The sequence below is a fragment of the Typopeltis vanoorti genome, chromosome 22 (assembly GCF_054136105.1).
Source record: "Typopeltis vanoorti isolate ZY-2024b chromosome 22, IOZ_Tvanoo_1.0, whole genome shotgun sequence".
NCBI lineage: Eukaryota > Metazoa > Arthropoda > Arachnida > Uropygi > Thelyphonidae > Typopeltis > Typopeltis vanoorti.
Genome location: NC_143570.1, coordinates 14,702,476 through 14,721,869, shown reverse-complemented (window position 1 = coordinate 14,721,869; position 19,394 = coordinate 14,702,476). Strand labels below are relative to the sequence as shown.

At 34.4% G+C, this 19,394-nt stretch overlaps 1 protein-coding gene across 2 annotated transcripts in view; it reads left to right on the top strand.

Annotated features, from left to right (window-relative positions):
• Nrx-IV (neurexin-4) overlaps window positions 1-19,394 on the top strand; it is a 491,733-nt gene that overhangs the window by 409,591 nt on the left and 62,748 nt on the right. For both annotated transcript variants that reach the window (XM_090412013.1, XM_090412014.1), the window contains exons 21-22: window positions 5,003-5,099; window positions 5,759-6,019. In XM_090412013.1, coding sequence (XP_090268139.1) covers window positions 5,003-5,099; window positions 5,759-6,019 — 358 coding nt within the window. The remainder of the gene's footprint in view (window positions 1-5,002; window positions 5,100-5,758; window positions 6,020-19,394) is intronic.

Sequence of the window (19,394 nt, the reverse complement as noted above, 5' to 3'; positions counted from 1 at the left end):
GCAACAGGCTTCCATGCTGTATTATGTCAAAAGCCTTAGCATAAATCCAAAAGTATCATGGGTGTATCCATTCCTCCTTGTCTAACTCAGTGGTAACATTATTATGGAATGTGAGCAAGTTGCTAAAACATGACCTTCCCCATACTGTTCATTGTAAAGTAGAAATTCTCTGTCAACCCATTTGAGTGCAAGCCCTAACCGACTTTCCAAAATCTTCACCACTCCTGAGATAGTGATTGGTCAATAGTTGGATACATTGATCTTTGCACCTTGTGCAATGGGATTACCATACATTTTTCCCACTCCTTTGGAATCTTCCCTGTTTTGCAACTCAAATTATATAGCCTGGTCAAGGGAATAGCCAGTTCAGTTAAACACTCTTTTAGCATTCATGCTGATATCCCATCAGTTCCTATTGCAGAATTCTTATTCTGCTTGTGCAACAGCTGTAGTACTTCCTCTTCATTCACATGTGTTTCCTCATACATTAAAGAGGTTCAATGTTGCATATACCAGGTTGATAACTTTTAACAAAATGGCTGCTCATTAGTTGAACAATCACTCACCTGCATACCATTTGCATTCATTAGAGTTATTCTTTCAAATTCATTCTTTCTTTTACTTGCAGAGCCAGTTTCTTTTCATACACTGACTTAGCTTTCCATACAACATCTGTGACTCTTCTAGCCTGCTGCTTATAATTATCATTATAACTGGCATCATTCTTATGCACATGGCATTCCTTCCACATCATCTTTTTCTGATGAATCTCTTGCTTAATTAGATTACACATCCATTTCACTTCTACTCTATTTATTCTTTAAACTTAGGAACACATTCTAATATCTCATCATTTAAGTATTTTTTAAACACTTCCCACACTGTTCATATCCTTCCCATAGGGTATCCCACAGCATACTCCTTCAGGTGGTCATAATTTCTTGCTTTGTAGTTCAGCATGTAACCTTTTCTGAATGGAACATTCATAAACTTAGCTTCTTCCCAAGTGAGTACTGCATGATCACTGTCACCAACCCGAGGCAGAATAGTTGTCTTTAACTCAAACCTCCTCTGATTAGATCTAACACTCTTTGAACACGAGTTCCTTCTGTCACCTGCTGCTGGAGGATGTTGTCTCTCAACTTCTCAGTAAACTCAGTTTTATTCTTCTCATGTGATTTCATAGCTATTCAATCAATGTTTGAATAATTAAAGTCCCCCATTATTTTCACACCCATTGTATTTATTTGGTGATGCATTTCTTTGTCACTAGCAACCAATCCACCAGGTCTTTAACAATACCATGCATTTGTTCTTGTTAGACTATGCCTCACGCTAGATGGCTTCATACTCACTGCCACATGAAAAACTGTTACTAGTATTGCAGTCATAGGTCTCAACTCTTACTGGATTCAAGTAATCTGATATCATTAACAGCACACCCTCTTCTATTCTTCAAAAAAAAAAAAAAAAAAAAAAAAATCCAAGATCCCTAGCCTCATCAGTTTCTCCCACCAGTATAATACAACATAACTAATTAAACCAAAGTGCATGACTTTACATTTATTAACATTGAAATGACAGCCATTTTCACATGTCCACAATTCCAATATATCCATTGTTAGTAAATTTATTAACCCTCCTACCGGCCAAGGTGGATGAAATAGCAAGACTACCCCAGACTTTTTTCGTGGATCAAAACTTCATCAGCATTGTCCCTTTCATCATGCCATTACCTCCCTCCGCCGTTAATCCCTTTACGGCTATTTTAGAGCCATTCGTGGATTAACTGTTAGTGTCTGACTAACAGTTTGTGTCACCTGTCTTTACACACACTGTTTTACTTGGAATTTTCTTTACTGTCCTAAAATATTTGACTTTTTTGCCTCTAAAATGATTTATTGTGTTTCTTCGCAAAATTTGAAACGAATTTCACATGTGCGAAAATAATTAATCCTGAAATGACCCTCGATCAGCCTTTGCAATGAATCTATTTAGTAGTAGCAAATTCTGCTGTATCTTAAATTTATTCTTCAAATCACTGCAACGGAACAGTTGCACTGGTTGTTCCAATATAGAAACGACTTTTTTCGCGAATTTTCAGATGTTTGCATTGAACATATTATGTCACGTATTTATATTTTTAAATAATATTTATTGAAATAAATATGACCTTTTGCTTTCTTTCCTAGCAAAATACCGTTATATGGATTATAACATTTCAGTTCTAGAAACGATTTTTTTTGTTTTATGAACAACAAACGATGTTATATTGCATAACCCGATTGTGAATCTTTTTAGTATCGAGAATTTATATCCAATGATGTTTTAGCAGGGATTTTTAGCTTTTTTTTTTTTTTTTGTAGGATGCGCATTACTATAATATCCAATGCATAACCACGGTAGATATGTTGAAAATATAATATGAAGGATATCATATACAGAATAATTCAACATTTATGCTCATTTTGAATATTTGCTAATGCTTACCCCCTCCCCATCCTTATCCTCTCCTGGAATTCAATTACATAACCACTCTAAATTTCTACAGGTTAGAAAACGTTTCCAGACAGTATTCAAAATCTCTTACTTCATTTTACCGTTTCGACAAAAGAAATAAGGCAATAAGATTGTTGTACCCTGAAGCTTCTAATTCTGCACTATTTCTTTGCAATCTAAAACCAGCTGTTCTACTGTCTGCTGAAATGATTTGAAATTTTAGAAATACTATGCTATATTTTCACCACATAAAATTGTTTATATGCATACCACACAAAAGAAAGTTCAGTAGTATTATTTTAGTTACTTTTTCTTAAAATAATCTAAATATTTTTACTTATGCTTCTGGGTGCTATTTCTGAAGTAATCTACATCTTAGAAATACTTGTAGTAATCCTCTTAGCTGGTGGGAAAGGTAAAGGCTTAGATTACTCTCAGTGCTATTGAGGAAGAAAATTGAGAACGCTTTGCTAGAAGGGACACTAAAGTGCCTCAAGCTATAGTCCGAGATACATCAAGAATGTCGTGTTTTGTTTTCAATTGTTAATTAGTAGACATCCTAACATAGAAGAAAATACAGACATTTCTTTTACAGGCTGATACAGTATTTTTGCTGAAATAAGTTCTTAATTTATAACGATCAGTTTCATTTTTATTATCGAAAAATTATAAATTATTTCATATAATTATCTTGAAAAAGAGGACTTTAATTATTTTAAAAGAAAAGGAGCATATACTTCACATAATCTTATTTTTTGGGGAGGGCAGGAAGGTTATATTGAAGACTTATTCAATTTGCATATATTTCAGAGAATTTATTTTATAAATCGTTCGCAAGACAACTGTTTTGAACGTAAATCACTTGGGGAACATGCCCATTCATTTTAGTGGTAAATAGTAGCAAAGATTTAGCTACTTCAATAATGTCACCTATCTAAACTAGAAGAAAATATCGTTATATCTGCTGATGTTAGAACTCTTACATAAATAATTTTTCTGGCATGAATTCTCTATCAGCTATAATGTAATCAATCTACAGATTTTTGCCCTCTTGTATTCTACCATCTTATGCACAGTGATTTCTTCTTTGTACTACAAGAAAAAAATCAGATAGCACAAGAAAAATATGGAGTATTTTCTTTTTCATTGGGTGAATTTACAATGTTCTCACTTTGTGTTTTGAAAAGAAAGTACAAATGATTTTTTTTTCTTACTATTTTTGCCATTAGAACATCTGATACAATTACAAGAGTAGCATTTTACCGTTTTCCTCCTACGCGAGAAAAAGAAATATGACAATAATATTGTTGATTCTGTCGAACTTTTGTAGTGGAAATTTTTAATACAAAACTTTGTAATTTAAATATATACATATATAAGCAAAAGTATTGCTTATTATAAAATTGGAGCATAATATCTGAACTAGCAGAAAATATATACATATCAATTTAAATCATAACCGTTAATTTGATTTTGTAATGACCAATTATACAGGGAAACCAAGAAGGTGAGAGTGAAAAGAACAATAGAATACAATATAAAGAAAAAAAATTAGTGATATGTTTAAAGAATTTCATTATTCTTTATAAAGCAAAGTCGCTCAAGCATGTCCTTCAGGAAATCTGGGAAGTATACTTCGAATCATGATTTTGAACAAAAATATAATATAATATCAAACGTCAGCAGCTGGTTTTGTTAAATAATATTTCAAATAATTATTGTGAATTAATTTCTTCGAGAACAAAGAAAATGGTTTGTGGAGTTAGCAATTAGAAAAAAATTAGCAAAAAAATTAAAAACTAAATTCGTTCTGGAATGTAACGCAATATTTAAGTGAAGAAATTAGGCAAGGATCTTTATTTTGTCCAGGCATTAAAATTGTATTTTACAATAAAAAGAGAAAAAAAATAATTTCTATATTTTTAGTTTATCCAATATAACTAAAATTCAGTTACCCAGCATAGAACAAGGAAGTGCATTTCTTGTTATAGGTAACTGAGACACAGCTATGAGCCTGAGATAATCTGATTAAGTGCTCTCTTCAGCGCGAGAGATTATCACACCTTCTAATGGACATGCTGGCCGAATTGCACTTCTTATCCATGTTCTTTCAACAGGTGTACTGAATCGTATCCAGATTTATCTGGACATCTATAGACGTCCTAGCCGGTAGGGAGGTTAAACATATTTTTCCTCTCTTGGTTTGTTTATACCGTAAAGCATTATAAATAATCATTGACAACTAAGCCTTTCCATACATATAGAAATTCTACACAGTAATGTACAGCTGATCTAATCAGCTAATGTCATCTGTAAAAAAGGATTTACATTCCAGACTACATGTCTGAAACCATTTTCAAATTTCCTGCTTCATCTAATTTTCATGTATCACAATAAAATTGGAATGGGAATTATGAATAACCTGTATTATGTGTAGTTATATACATATACATACACATATTTATAAATAAGTATATATACATTTTTTTTTTTCTCTTATCAGGTAGATAACTATGAGCCTATTATTCACACCTTCAAGATAGATGAAAAAGCTGATGCTCAGTTCAACTCACTTCAGAGTATTTATATAGGCCGAAATGGTAAGTTTCTTTTGATTGTCTTTGAATATATGAAAACAGTAGCAGGTTTGTTAGCCACTTTGGCTGGGCGGATAGCATCTCTATTCCTCAACCAACAGGCTATGAGTGAGTTTATACACTGTGGACATGGATGTTTGTTGAATGTCTAAGTGGTAGAAAATTTTCACTGCCTGGTGTAAGATCACCAATTTGCTTATTAGAAGCTTGAAATGAATTAAAAAAAAAAAAAAAAAAAGTATCGTTTGATCATGCCTAGAGCGGTACCCAGATTATCTAATCAATAGCCCAAAAGTATCATGTTTGATCATGCCTAGAGCTGGGTACCCAGATTATCTAATCAATAGCCCACCCTGGTACTTAATGTACTGTTAGGTTTACAACCTCTGTAGATAGGATTCACATAACACACACATACACATTCTTTTAAAAAATTTCCTTTTTTTCTTTTTTTTTATTACTAGATATGTATTATTGTATTGAAGTGTTGCATATAACAAGTTTGAATATATGGTTCAGTTCATTAGCAGTTATATTTATTTGTACTATCTTGCTCAGCTTTTCAAAAGATCATATTGAAGTTTAAAAATTAAAGATTCATTAACTATAAATCTAATATTAAATTGGTAGCAAGGAAGAATTAATAATATCACTATTTTCAGAGACCATGCCTAAAGGAAATGGTTTCCTTGGATGTATATCTCGTGTTCAATTTGATGATCACTTTCCTCTAAGAAGACTATTCCAAGAAAGCCGAAGGGCTAACATTAATTCTTCGGGAAATATCCGTGAAGATGATTGTGGAATTGAGCCCATTATCTACCCTGCAGAAATAGGAGAAACAAGACCGCCTCCAACTTTAGCTCCTGGTGTTTGGATTGCGCCTCGGATTCAAGCAGTTGATGATTCAGCAATATTAGGAGGTAAGTTATATTTTTTTTGTACATTCAGTTCCTTCAGTATCATCTCATCATATTAAAGAAATACGAAGAGGCCTATAATCCTTGTTATAGTTTAGAAATTATAAATAGCATCTAAAATGATTAACGAGATCAAAATAAAATTTCAAACTTACAATTTTGAAATGTTTTCATATCACAAGCCATTTTTTAATCTGATTTTAGAAGTTCAAGCAAAAATAATTTTAGAATAATTTTCTATAATCAAAACTTATGCCTTGCTGATATTCCTTCCAAATTGCTTTAGGAAATTTTGTTAATTTTCATCTTGTTTTTATACTTATTTATATAAGGTCTGCCTCAAGTTACTGTGTGTTATATATGTTGAATTATACTATAAATTAAAGATGCCAAGAAATTATATTCTTGGTTTCATTCTTTATCCAAGTGTAAGCAAACAAAGTGTGCACGTGAAGTCACCTCACAACTGCATTATACATGACTCTAAGGATACATTCATTGCATTATGAGATACTAAGGCAATTGATGTGAAGTCAGCTTCTATGTACAAGTAGCCCAGTCCTGAAGTGACTTCACTGCAAATGTTGCTTATTTAATTTATAGCATAACCAAGTGGAAAAACTTTACATCTATCTCTAAGGATCCAGAGTATTTTAGTAATGAGGTTTGGTACCTTTTAACTATTTGTATATGGAAATATGACTTCTGCATTACTTCAACCTTGGTATCACTTCTGGATCTGGTTCCCGCTAATGAGACCTCATTAAAGGTTGAAACCATTCTGGGTAGTGGTCCTTCCCATAATGCATAGCATTATACATGTCTGTAAGGATGTGTGTGTTGCATTATGGGATACTAAGGCAATTGATGTGGTCATTAGCCTCTATATACGAGTATCCCAGTTGCAAAGTGAATTCATGCACAAACTTTGTTTGCTTACACTTGGATAAAGGATGAAACCGAGAATATAATTTCTTGGCATCTTTAATTTATAACAATGCTATGTATATGTAATGTAATACTTATTTTTTTTTATATATTTGGGAATTTTCAAGATTTTTAAGTGGTCTTTGCATAGAAACATTACAACACACAAATCAAAACTGAAGGAAGCCATAGTTATTTTTACTAGCATTTTGTTTGCATAGCAATTTGTTGATTTATATTGAACCTTGCATGCAAATGACATGATGATGATGATCACCCTAACACACTTTGACTACCATGTTCCAGATATTTGGCTATAACTGTCATAGTGACCTTTGCGCAAAAACATAATGTTGCATAATATTTGTTACAGTTAAAGGATATAATTTATTTCTCCTGTGTAATAATTGATGTGAGGTCATTAGCCTCTATATCCCAGTTGCAAAGTGAAAGTTTTATCTAAAATAGTTCATCATGCATAATTTATTTATGCATGATGAACTATAATGGCATTTTGAATTGCACAAAACATTTTTTAAACTTAAACATAAAAAAATAAATATTGGTTAAATAAAATGTTAGTGGTCCATTATGTATCTACAATAATGAAAAATGATTTTTACTGTAATAAATTTGTATAAGTCCGATGAATACAACCAAAGAAAAACATAATTGGCAAAATATGTTAATGCTTATACCGTGAAAAGAGTAATTTATTTATGCATGATGAACTATAATGGCATTTTGAATTGCACAAAACATTTTTTAAACTTAAACATTTTGTAGTATGACATGTTTGCTTGCATATACATTTCACAGTCCCTGATCTTTACCAGTTCATTGCACTTTGGATACTGTTTGAAGAGACATTTTTTTCAGGGGAAATACTTTTTTGCTCGCAAACACCAAATTGTGACTCTCATACCATTATTTTATTATTCCATTCCTAGTGTGACTGATTTATAAAGCCATCCTCAATTTTTTTTCAAGTATAACAGTTATAGAAAGCAAAATTTCAATATTCACAGTAAAACTGATACAGGCTTCTGGATGTCTAGCATCAGAAATCTTTTTGCTTTTAAACTTAAACCCTCTTTGATCTGTTTTCTTTCTGTCACACAAAAGACAATCTATTTAAGTGACCCATCAGGGGCTCACCATCTACATCTAAGCAGCATATTACACACACCAGCAGATATGTGCCAGTATACATTCTTTAACACTTTGACTCCTATCGATGTAAATATACATCGATTGCACATGAACCCAGAATCCCATCGATGTATATTTACATTGCTAAATTAAAAATCCCGAAAATAATAATATATTCTTGAAATTTGTCATCAGACTGTACTGTAGTTAAATTTGAGCCTTCAGCTTCATTATCCATGAGATTGGCTCAATAAAAATGGGAATTTATATTAGTATATCGTGACTCCTGTAAATCGGCTGCGTCACTACGATTGCACGTGTTCATGTTTATATTACATTATGCCGTCATAACTCTGGCTACTTCATTCTAAACAATATAAGGGATTCACAACTTTCTTCTTGTGACCTTGAGAGATCAGTTTGAATTTCTCTGTCACCATGGACAGACCAGGATCCAGTGGTGCCCAAATCAGGGGTGTAAATTATTTTGCACGTTTCAGACTTAAGATAATTTAGTTTTAACCAGTTTGTTATATGCATGTGAAATAAAGTTGTGAAGCAGTGATGAAGCATTAATTATATCCTCTCCCATATGCATCTTGTAGTTCACCTTATTCTAAAAGCTCCAAATGAGGTAATGACAAAGAATTAGCAGTATAACTCCAGTATCATTAACATAAACCCTTCCAAGGGCTAAGGTAGCAATACCACCTGACTTATCCAGCAACAGACTGATTATTTGGTGATTTTTAATCATTTTTAACTCAAGTAAAGAAAAGCCAGATGAATTATTGGAAAATGAGCAGGTAATGAAAATTGCATTGTGGAATATAAGAAATATGAGATATAAAGAAGATAAATAGTTAAATCAAGCTGATATAAAGATATGCATGATAACAGAATCACAGAGTAGCAAATAATTTATGTAGATCTATATTGGAGTAAAGTGTGTGCTTAAATAAATTTAATGACTAAAGCTTGAGCTTTTCTACCAAAATAGAAAAAATACTATTTGAGCACACAACTAGTTTCATTTTCTTAGAAAAACTTCATTGGATACATAACATGAAAAGAAAAATACAAAAATATACATTGCAAGAGGCAGCTATAAATTTATTTGCAAACATATTGCTAATATCCATAGGCATTCTAGATGCCATAGTATTCTTGGGCATATTCACGAGGACATGATTTCATTTACGTCAAAGTTGGATAGCTGAAGAGTGACAATCAAGTAGGTTATAGCTAAGGTTAGTGTTACGATGGACTGAATCGAGGATAATTTTTATCGAGTCAATTCTTTATAGTTCATCTTAGCATCTCAAGGTGTTTCTAATTTGTTCCAGATAACTAGATGAATGACAGAATCTTCCTAATTTCTTAGATATGTATAGGAAAAAGTAAAAAATATGCATTGTGATTTTGATGTGTAAAACTAAATAAAAATATTGTTTATAACTATTGGAACAACAAAAAAAAGGGGAGGGGGATTATAAACATTGAAGCAATATAACATTAACTAGCCCACAGGAAAATAGGAAGAAATATGACACCTTCCATAAAGAATTACAGAAAAGTGATAAAAGTGGTTACTTACTACTAGCAGATTTAATCAATGGAACAGGAAATGTGAAGAACAAACCTGATGTAGGTAAATTTGGAGAATGACTACATGTTATGATAACATACAAAATGAAATTTGTAATGTGTGAGAATGGTAAACTTGGTGTTTAAGCATAAAGAAATATATGTGATCAGTTTGAGAATTTAAATTAGCTATTGATTACTTTACAAATTTTTAACTAGATGGATTACTCCTAGATCTAAGATCATATTGGAGTTCTGAATTGAATTCTGAAATCCAGTTTAAATTTGCCATTGCCATATCACCATCAGAATTCAATTTTGAACCTTGATTTAAACCAAAGATAAAAATTACAAACAAAATAAAATCTCTCTGAAAAAAGCAAATTTCTTCATAACAAAAATTCAATATTAATCAGTTGTATCAAAAATATACAGATGGGGGGAAAAAAAGATACTTACCCAAATGATTTAGAAGGGGAATATAAAAATCTGAAACAAATTCTGATAAAGCCAACAACAGTATGTTTAGGAATAAAGAGTAATAGTAATAACACAATACAAAATATGATAAATTCCAAAAGAAGACGGTCACAAGAAACAGAAATAGGATAAAAAAAAATGTATACACAGCTCGGCAGATATGCTTGCCTACTCATCCATGACAAATAGCTGTAGAATGGTCAAAATTAAAGTATTCTTTAAAAAAAAAAAAAAAAAGCTTAACAGTATTTTTAACTGTAAGAAAACACAGATGCATCACCATTACTAATCACTTTATGGCTCCGTTGGCTTATTTGGGCCTTCTAAAAAATGAAGGGATGGAATGGAGAAGTGAATTTGTAAACGTGCCCAAATTTTCCAAGACCCCATGGAGTCAAAGACTCATCTAGGAGGCCCTTTTGTCTTACACACAGCTCATCATACCATGCCTTAAACACATTCAAATTCTCTGAAGACGCCACACTCTCAGGCAAGGCATTCCAATCATTTACAACTCTGTATGCAAAAAACTTGCTTCTCACTCTCCTGCTCACATACAGCTTCCAGAGATGACCTCTGGTTCTCCTATGATCTCCCACCATTTTCTGTAAAATCTCTCTAATATTGATCCTATAACACCCTCTCACTAACTTGTAGGTCTCTATCATATTTCCCCTTTTCCTCCTAAATTGCATCTTCTTGACCTTTACCTTTCCTCATATTCTACATTCCAGAGGTCAGAAACTACATTAGGTCACAAAATCTGTGCGCAGTAGTCCGCATATGGCCTAATCAGAGTCATATAATGGAACAAGAATATCCTTACTTCTACAAGTCAGTGTCGTTTGCATCATTCCCAGAAGTCTTTGTACTGTCCTTACAATTTTGGCAGTGTGTCCCCTAAATTTGAGATCCCTATCCACTATCACTCAGATCTCTTATTTCCCCCACCTCCGACAATACATCCCCACCAGGCATAAATTATACATCCCATCTTTGTTTTTCAAATTTTAAAACATTACATTTTGCAACATTTAACTGGCATCGCCATTTCCCATTCACTCAATTTATTCAAGTCTTCTTGTAAGGCCACAACATCATCTCCATCCAAATCTTCACCAATATCATTAACGTACAAGTTAAACAGTAATAGCCCTAAGTATACCACTAAGTATATACACAGACCCCTGAGTATACACTAGTGACTTTCATCTTCCAGAATATTGCTCCCCCATACACAACTTACTGATACCTATCAGATAGCCAGTCTCCAATCCAATGCACTAATCTAATATCCAACCCCATCCGCTCTAGTTTGACTATCAACTTATCATGTGGTAATCTATCAAAAGCATTTGTGAAATCTAAGTATACTACTCTTTATCCCTCTCCTCTGTCCAAGGAAGCTGTCACCTTATTGTAATAAGTAAGTAGATTAAAACAAGATCTCACTTTAGCAAATCCATGCTGTCCATCAAGGATAATACCATTGTTGTCAACCCAATTCTGGGTCCTAGTTCTCACAAACTTCTCCAACAACTTAACCACAACACCTGACATGCAGACAGGCCTATAATTTGATGCTTGAGTTCTATCATCTTCCTTATGACGCAGCACAATCTTTCCCTTTCACTTTTTTGGAACTCGATCCAGTGAAAGACTCATATTAAAAAAATATGTCAAAGCAGATGCCAACTCCCTGGCATATTCTTTCAGAATACGTGGTGATATATTATCAAGTTCCACAAGCCTTATCAACATCAAGTTTGCTCAACTCCCCATATACACCTCTTGCTCACTTACAGTCAATCTCTCCTCCCCATTATCAGCTGCTCTCAATCTCTCCATGAAGTCACATTCACAAGAATGAAAGACCTTTATGAACTGCTCATTAAGTATCTCCACTATATCTTCTGCAGCAGTTGTCCTTATGCCATTTTTTCAATCAGTGTCATCCTTCCATAATCTTTTTTGCTGGTTGCATATCGAAAGAACCCCCTAGGATTCTTTTTGACTTCATTAGCTAACTGCTCATACCTCACTTTTGCTACCCTTACCAACCAAGTCACTCATCTTTGCCTGCCTTTATCTCTATATTTCATGTGTAATATCCCCTCCACTTTGAGGGTACAGCAATAAAGTATTTCTGCTGGTCTGGTGATCAATATTACATATCACAGAATGGATAAGTCAGGAGGATTCCACCTAAGTATCGAATAATCCTATTGCCACCGACTTCCAGATCATGCTTGGGAGGAAGGTTGTTGTTGATGCCATGCATGTATAGGAGACTGGACATTCCTTGTGTGGAAGTCGTGTTCATGAGTCTTTCATGCCCATATTTATTACCCTGCTCTGTAAATATGATATTCTTCTTCTTCTCCCGTAGTCCTAAATGAACCGTTGCGTCATTCATGGCTGGTAGGTGATACTCTTTGCTAGCCTCCTCCAGTCGTCTCGGTCTCTTGTTCTTGATGTCAGTTGAGAAAGGGAGGAATTTGTTAATTTTTTGATGTTATCAGTCCATTTTAATCGAGGTCGGCCCCTAACCCTTGATCCCGGAACAATTCCTTCTAGGGTTTGCTTTGGAATGCCATTAGCCCTCTCCACATGTCCGAACCATTTCATCTGTCTTCTGATGACTGTCAGAATATTTTCCCTTTTTCTCCCATCTATTGAGTCAATCAGTTTTCGGACATTTTCATTGGTTTCGTGAGCGGTATAGGGAATTTTCAAAAGTCTTATGTAAGTTTTCATTTCGAAAGACAGGAGTCTCCTCTCATTTGTATGGTTGTGAGGCCTGGACTCTTCAATTAAGTCCAGGCCTCACAACCATACAAAAGGACAGAATTCACCAAGGTGTCAATTAGTCTTGGTCTGGTTGTGATTGCTATTCTGTAGTACTAAATATGATATTACTAATCAGGAAAGACACTGCCTAAAATAAATGATGCTGCAGATAGTAATAATAATAAAACTTCCCACAAAAGTCATAAAAATCAAGTGTAATTATTTAAAGCAAAAAAAAAAAAAAAAAAAGAAGAAAAGTTTCCACTGTACTAAGATTTATCAAAATCCGATCTTATTTTTCACAAAAATCTCCACTGGCAGCCTGAACAGCTACTGTATGATTCCTTTCCTAAGGACAATATATGTATAAATCTGACATTTCATGCTGAAGATACTAAACCTACAATCATTCTTTGTGGTCTGCTCTGGCTCTGAATTTTTTCTATATTTTGTTTTCATTGCTTGTTTTAGTTCTCTCCTAATTCCAGTAACAGGATTAACCTCTTTGATTTCTTTCTAAGATTAGTTTTGTACAATCATCATCATCAAATTCCTGCTATGTACCCTCAAGGGATGTACAGGATATGATAGTACTACATGATAAATTCACATCATTACTAACTTCCTATCTACAATTTTATTTCAAATCAGTCTGTTACTCGTCAAGACTCCAACATTATCAGATCTTATATTTCTATCATCTAAGGCACTTTGTTGTACCGTATCATTCCACCTATATCTTGGTCTTCCTGTGGGTCATTTTTCTGCCGACCTGGCAGAGAACACTTGTTTTGCTAACGCATTCCTGGATGCTGACAATGTCAAGTTCTTTCCTAATATCCTTGTTTTTAATATGATATTGCCATTCATATTAAAAACCTGTTCACCTGTTCACGCCTCTAATCTTTCTCAGGACTCTCATATCTGCGGTCTCTAGTCTTTGGTCAAGTGTTTTACTTCTGACCCAGCTTTCAGATCCATAAATTAAAACGGGTTTGAACACTGTCTTGTATACAGCTAATTTAGTGTTCCGACTAATTTATCTCTTATTCCATATGAATTTATAAAATTCACTTCCTGCCATGCCAGCTTTGTTGATTCTGTTGTCTATTTCCGTATTTAATTTACCATCTTCACTAAAAATGTTGCTTAATTGTATAGGTTCTCCATTCACAATACAGTTGATATTTTCAATTTTTCTGCCTATTTTCATTGTCTTTGTCTTTTTAATGCTGACTTTCATACCATATCTATTACAACAGTTATTCAATTTATTAATGGAATCTTGCAGACTTGTAGCGGATTTATTGATAAGTATAACATCGCCTGCATATAGCAGAGAGCTGACATTAACATCTCCAATTTTGATGTCATGTTTAATACCACTTTCCTTCATAATGTGATCCCTATAGATAATGAATAACAGAGGGGATAATGTACATCTTTGGCTCGAACCAAATTTAACATTAAACCATCTTCCTGTACTTCCTTCAATTCTAACTGCTGGCTTAAAACTCAAATAAAGACTAAGAATTGCTTGATATAATTCCCAATTGACACCATATAACTGTAGTGTCTTGAATAGCTTCTCTCTTGGCACCTTGTCGGGTGCCTTTTTCAGATTGACAAAACTTAAATACAGATTATTATTATTATTACGGGCGACTCCAGGGAGTCCTTAGACTCATCGAGGGAAGACCTAAACACATGTCCACACAACTATACGACATTCTCACAGTAACTATTATACCTTGCCTTGAACTCGCTCACCATCATAGCACCCACAACAGACTCTGGCAGCTTATTCCACTCATTTACCATTCTAAAAGTAAAGAACTCAGCTTTTACACCCTTGCTAATCGCACTCTTTCTCAGCTTCCATAGGTGTTCCCTAGTTCACCCACCACCAGTCCTGATCTCAAAAATATCCTCTGAATTAATCCTATAGAAACCCTTTAACAATTTGAATGTCTCAATCATATTTCCCCTTTTCCGCCTATCAACTAATTTCTGCAACCCACAAATCTTCAACCTGTTCTCATAAGGTTCATTCCATAGACCTGCTATCATCTTGGTCACTTGCCTCTGGATCCTCTCCTCCTCATCAAGAAGAAACCTAGGTGACCAAATTTGGGCACAGTGGTCAAGATGAGGTCTTATCAAGGCTCGGTACAGAAGTACAATAACTTGCTTGTCTCTGCTCGTCAAAGTATTTTTCGACAACCAAGTGAGTTGATGAGCTGATTTAGCCACTTTTGCAATGTGCCCCCTAAACTTCAACTCCCTATCCACCGACACTCCCAAGTTCCTGGTCTCATCAATCTCCTGGAATATAGTTCCACCAATGTGGTATACTGCTGCTAATCTTTTCACCCAAAATTGCATAACCTTACATTTTGCCACATTAAATTGACATCCATTCTTTTTAGCCCAGTCCTCCAAACTATCCAAATCATCCTGCAAAATTTTGACATCCTGTGCACTCATTATTGCTCTACCCAACTTTGCATCATCAGCAAACAACTGAACAGTAGTGGTCCAAGAACAGAACAATGTGGCACACCACTAGTCACCGGCCATCTTTTGAACTCTACTCCTGAATTCCCGTAAACCCATTACCCTTATCCAGTTCAGCCGGCACTGTGTTATAAAACTTGAGCAAGTTACTGAGGCATGATCTACCCTTCACAAAGCCATTCTGTCCCCCGCACAGTATTTCATTTTCATCAATCCATTCCTGTATTTTTCCCTTGACTACTTTCTCCAAGACCTTGACAACGACTCCTGATATGCTGATCAGTTGGTAATTTGCAACAGTAGTCTTGGATCCTCCTTTATGCAGTGGAACTATTTTTTTCTCTTTCCATACCTTTGTTGGATTTCCAGATCTTTGTTTTATTCCCATGATGTCTCAACTATTTGTCATAAAGATCTGATCCTGACAGCCTCTATTTGGCCTGAATCCAGATTGTTCTTCACCAACTTTTCTTCCACAATTCTTCTCAACCGTTTCTCAAGTATATACTTGCATAAATCTTACCAGGAACACTCAGTAGGGAAATACCTCTAATTCTCACATGTCATTCATGTTTTGTACAGTCTAATTACCTTATACCGGGAAATCATCTTCATTGGAGACTCTAATATTCATCATAAGTTCACTTACTCTTATAATAGATACTTATTCAAATATATCATGAACATTTACATTACCACAATTGAATATGGAACAAGGACACATTACGTGAATTGTCTTGAGGTATTCACATATCCTTCTAGGTACTTATGGTGAGTTAAATTCCATACACTTCTTTCAGGACAGTCCTTATTTGATTCTTTTGTCTCTGCAATAATATTCCTTTTCTTCTGGCTGTATTTCTTTCACTGTTTCCTTTGTCCATTCATAGGCAATGTGGCGACCTCGGACATTCAATTGCTTTCTCCACTGATCGTTCAGTAACAACTTTTGCTAATCTTCTCATGCAAGATGCTCCAATGGCTGAAAGCAGACTTTACATGGCGGTGATCCAGGGAGAAAAAAGATCAAAAGCCCCAAGACACTCTCTTTCCTGAAGCGAGAGCTTTTATAGCTCCGGACTTCTCATAGTTTGCATGCGCGTCTGTCAAGATGCCCATCTCTAAGTCATGTTAACATCGGGATATGCTGATGTCACAACTCATGCGACACCAGTTTGAATAATACAAGATATTTTGCATAAAGTTATTACATACAAGAAAATTTAGTATTATTTTAAACAATGACAATTCCTTATATCATTTTCTTTCTGGTTAACTTGTAAAAGTGAATGTGATACAACATTAATCATGTAAGATTTTACACTAACTTACAACTCCAACATAGACAGCAGTGTATTGCTTGGTATAATGTATGATTTATATCATATTCGATGTGTAGCATTTAGAACAACTTTTCTCTTGGTATCTTGTCATATGTCTTTTCCAGATCTACAAAAACTTAAATGCAGATCCTTGGTATATTCCCATAATTTCTCAGTTGTTTGTCTTAAAAGTGAAAATTTGATCCTAACAACAGCTCTTTGGACTAAACTCAGCATGCTCTTTCTAAAGTTTCCCCTTTGACAATTTTTCTTAGCCTTTTCTCAAATATGCTTGTATAAATCTTACCAGGAACTCTCGATAGGGAGAATTCTTGGTTAATATATTTTCTTTATGACAAATATTTCTAAAAAGGTTGCTAAAAATAAAGTACTCCCATTTTGTAGGTCTGGAGAAAGCTTATGATACTGTCCCAAGGAAGACAATGTGGCAGGTATTGAAGAGAACAGGAATAGATGAAAGAACAGTAGAAATTGTACAGGGATGTATCAAGGAACTAGATCTGCCCTAAAGATTGGTAACAAACTTTCAGAGGAATTATTACTCGCAAGGGGGCTCAAGCAGAGATGTATGCCATCAATGTTGTTTAAGATCTACTTGGATGTGACCTTGTAGGATTGGAACAGACAATGCTGTGGAATGGGTGTCTTTTCACTGATGATCAGATGATTCTCACACAGGATGAGAATGTGGAATACCAGATGAAAATATTGTTGGATAGATATTAACATTGGTGCTTGAAAATTGTGTTAAAACCAACTACCTAGTAGTTGGAGGTGATAGTGCAACAGATCTTGAGTTAGAGATGGGAACTATAAAATCAGTAGATGGCTTCAAATATCTTGGCTCCATGATGAATGTCTGGCCAGTGTGAAGTGGACGTAGCATTTCGAACAGAATAGGCATGAGCAGCTATTAGAACCATTAATGGTATTTTATGATGTCATATGGTCTCAAGAAAAACTAAGATGTTGCTGTATCATATGATTATAGAGAGTATACAGACCTATGAATCAGAACTTTCCAGATCCCCTCATATATTACCATATTTAAAAGCACTCATAATGATCACCTTTTTTTTTATTCCTAGCAGAATACAAGTAGAAATTGTGGAAACAGATTACCTCAGAAGTATGAGAGCAACCAATATGAATTATCTGAGAAATGCATATATTCAAACAGCGAAAAAGGTGAGCAGCCTATTACAGAAAGGATAGAACGATATGCTTTGAAATGATATGGACATATCCAGAGAATAACAGAAGAATGATGGCCATCAAGAATTATGAACTGGTCATTGGCTTCCTCTTTTCCTCCTTCCTGGAGGGAAAGAGGAAGCCAATGGCTGTATTGAAAGGGATTGTGGTTGAGAGCAATGGAGAAAGGAAGCTTACGGGATGATGGCTGGAGGAATAGGAACAGGCAGCTGCTGACAAGTGGAGAAGCCAAGAAAAAGAATTCTTGCATTCACTTTTATTGCCCTTTTTTTTATAGATCAGTACTATGAGAGCTTTTACTCCAGTCATCTGGAATTTGACACTTTCACCAACTTTCTGAATTATGCAGTATAGCCACTGCAAAACTTTTTATACTTTCATATTTGAGCATTTCTTCTCTAGCTGTCTTTCATTTCAGACTTTCAATGGCTTTTGCTCCCTCAAGTATTGATATGTACTTCATTGCCTTCCTCTTGAGTGTTTTCTACCACTGTGCTGTCACTACTTGTTTCATTTAGCAATCTTTCAATGTAATTACTCAAACATCTAGAATATCTGCCTTCAGTTTTCATGTCACCTTTATCACCACTGATTCCTTTTAGAATACTCTTTCCTTCATTTCTAAACTTCTTCAATAGCCTCCAAGCCACCTTCTTGATATTTATTTTCTATGTTCTTACCAGTCTTCTTGTGACTTTTGTTTAGCTTGGTTTGCACATTGCTTTACTTTTTTATGTATACTCGTAGACCACATGCTGATTACTTCCCAGGTGTTTTCAAAATGCTTCCTTCTTTTTCCTTGACTGGTTCTTTAACTGAGTTGACCACAAAATTCTTATTTTTCTATCCTTGCAGACAGTCTTACCACCTCTCTCTCTCTCTCAAATTGTTATCTTAAGGATCTGCCTAAGAATTTCCAAGGTTTGATTCTTGTTTCAAATTCTTTTCTTTATTTATGAAAATATTTCAATATTTGTGCCTACAGTTCACTACTGAACGCTATTCAAATTTGATTATTTTCGAAATTTTCTCACAAACTTTTTTTTTCGATATAATATTCAATTTAATTCTGCTCAAAACTAAATGGTGATTACTTCTTACTTCAAATCCATATACTCCTTTGTCCTGAAACAAGTGTGAAGACATTGCTTTCAACCATAGCACAGTCAGTGAGACGTTCTTATTTCTTGCATCTTCTCTCCATGTAAATTTTTGCACATTTTTTATGTTAGAGCATGGTGTTAGTAATGCTAGCCCATGTTTTGAAGAGAAATCCAGCAGGTACTGACCATTATTATTATGATTAGATTTGCTCTTTACTCTAAATATTCTTAAAATATTTGTGTCTGGTATCATTTCTTACTGTA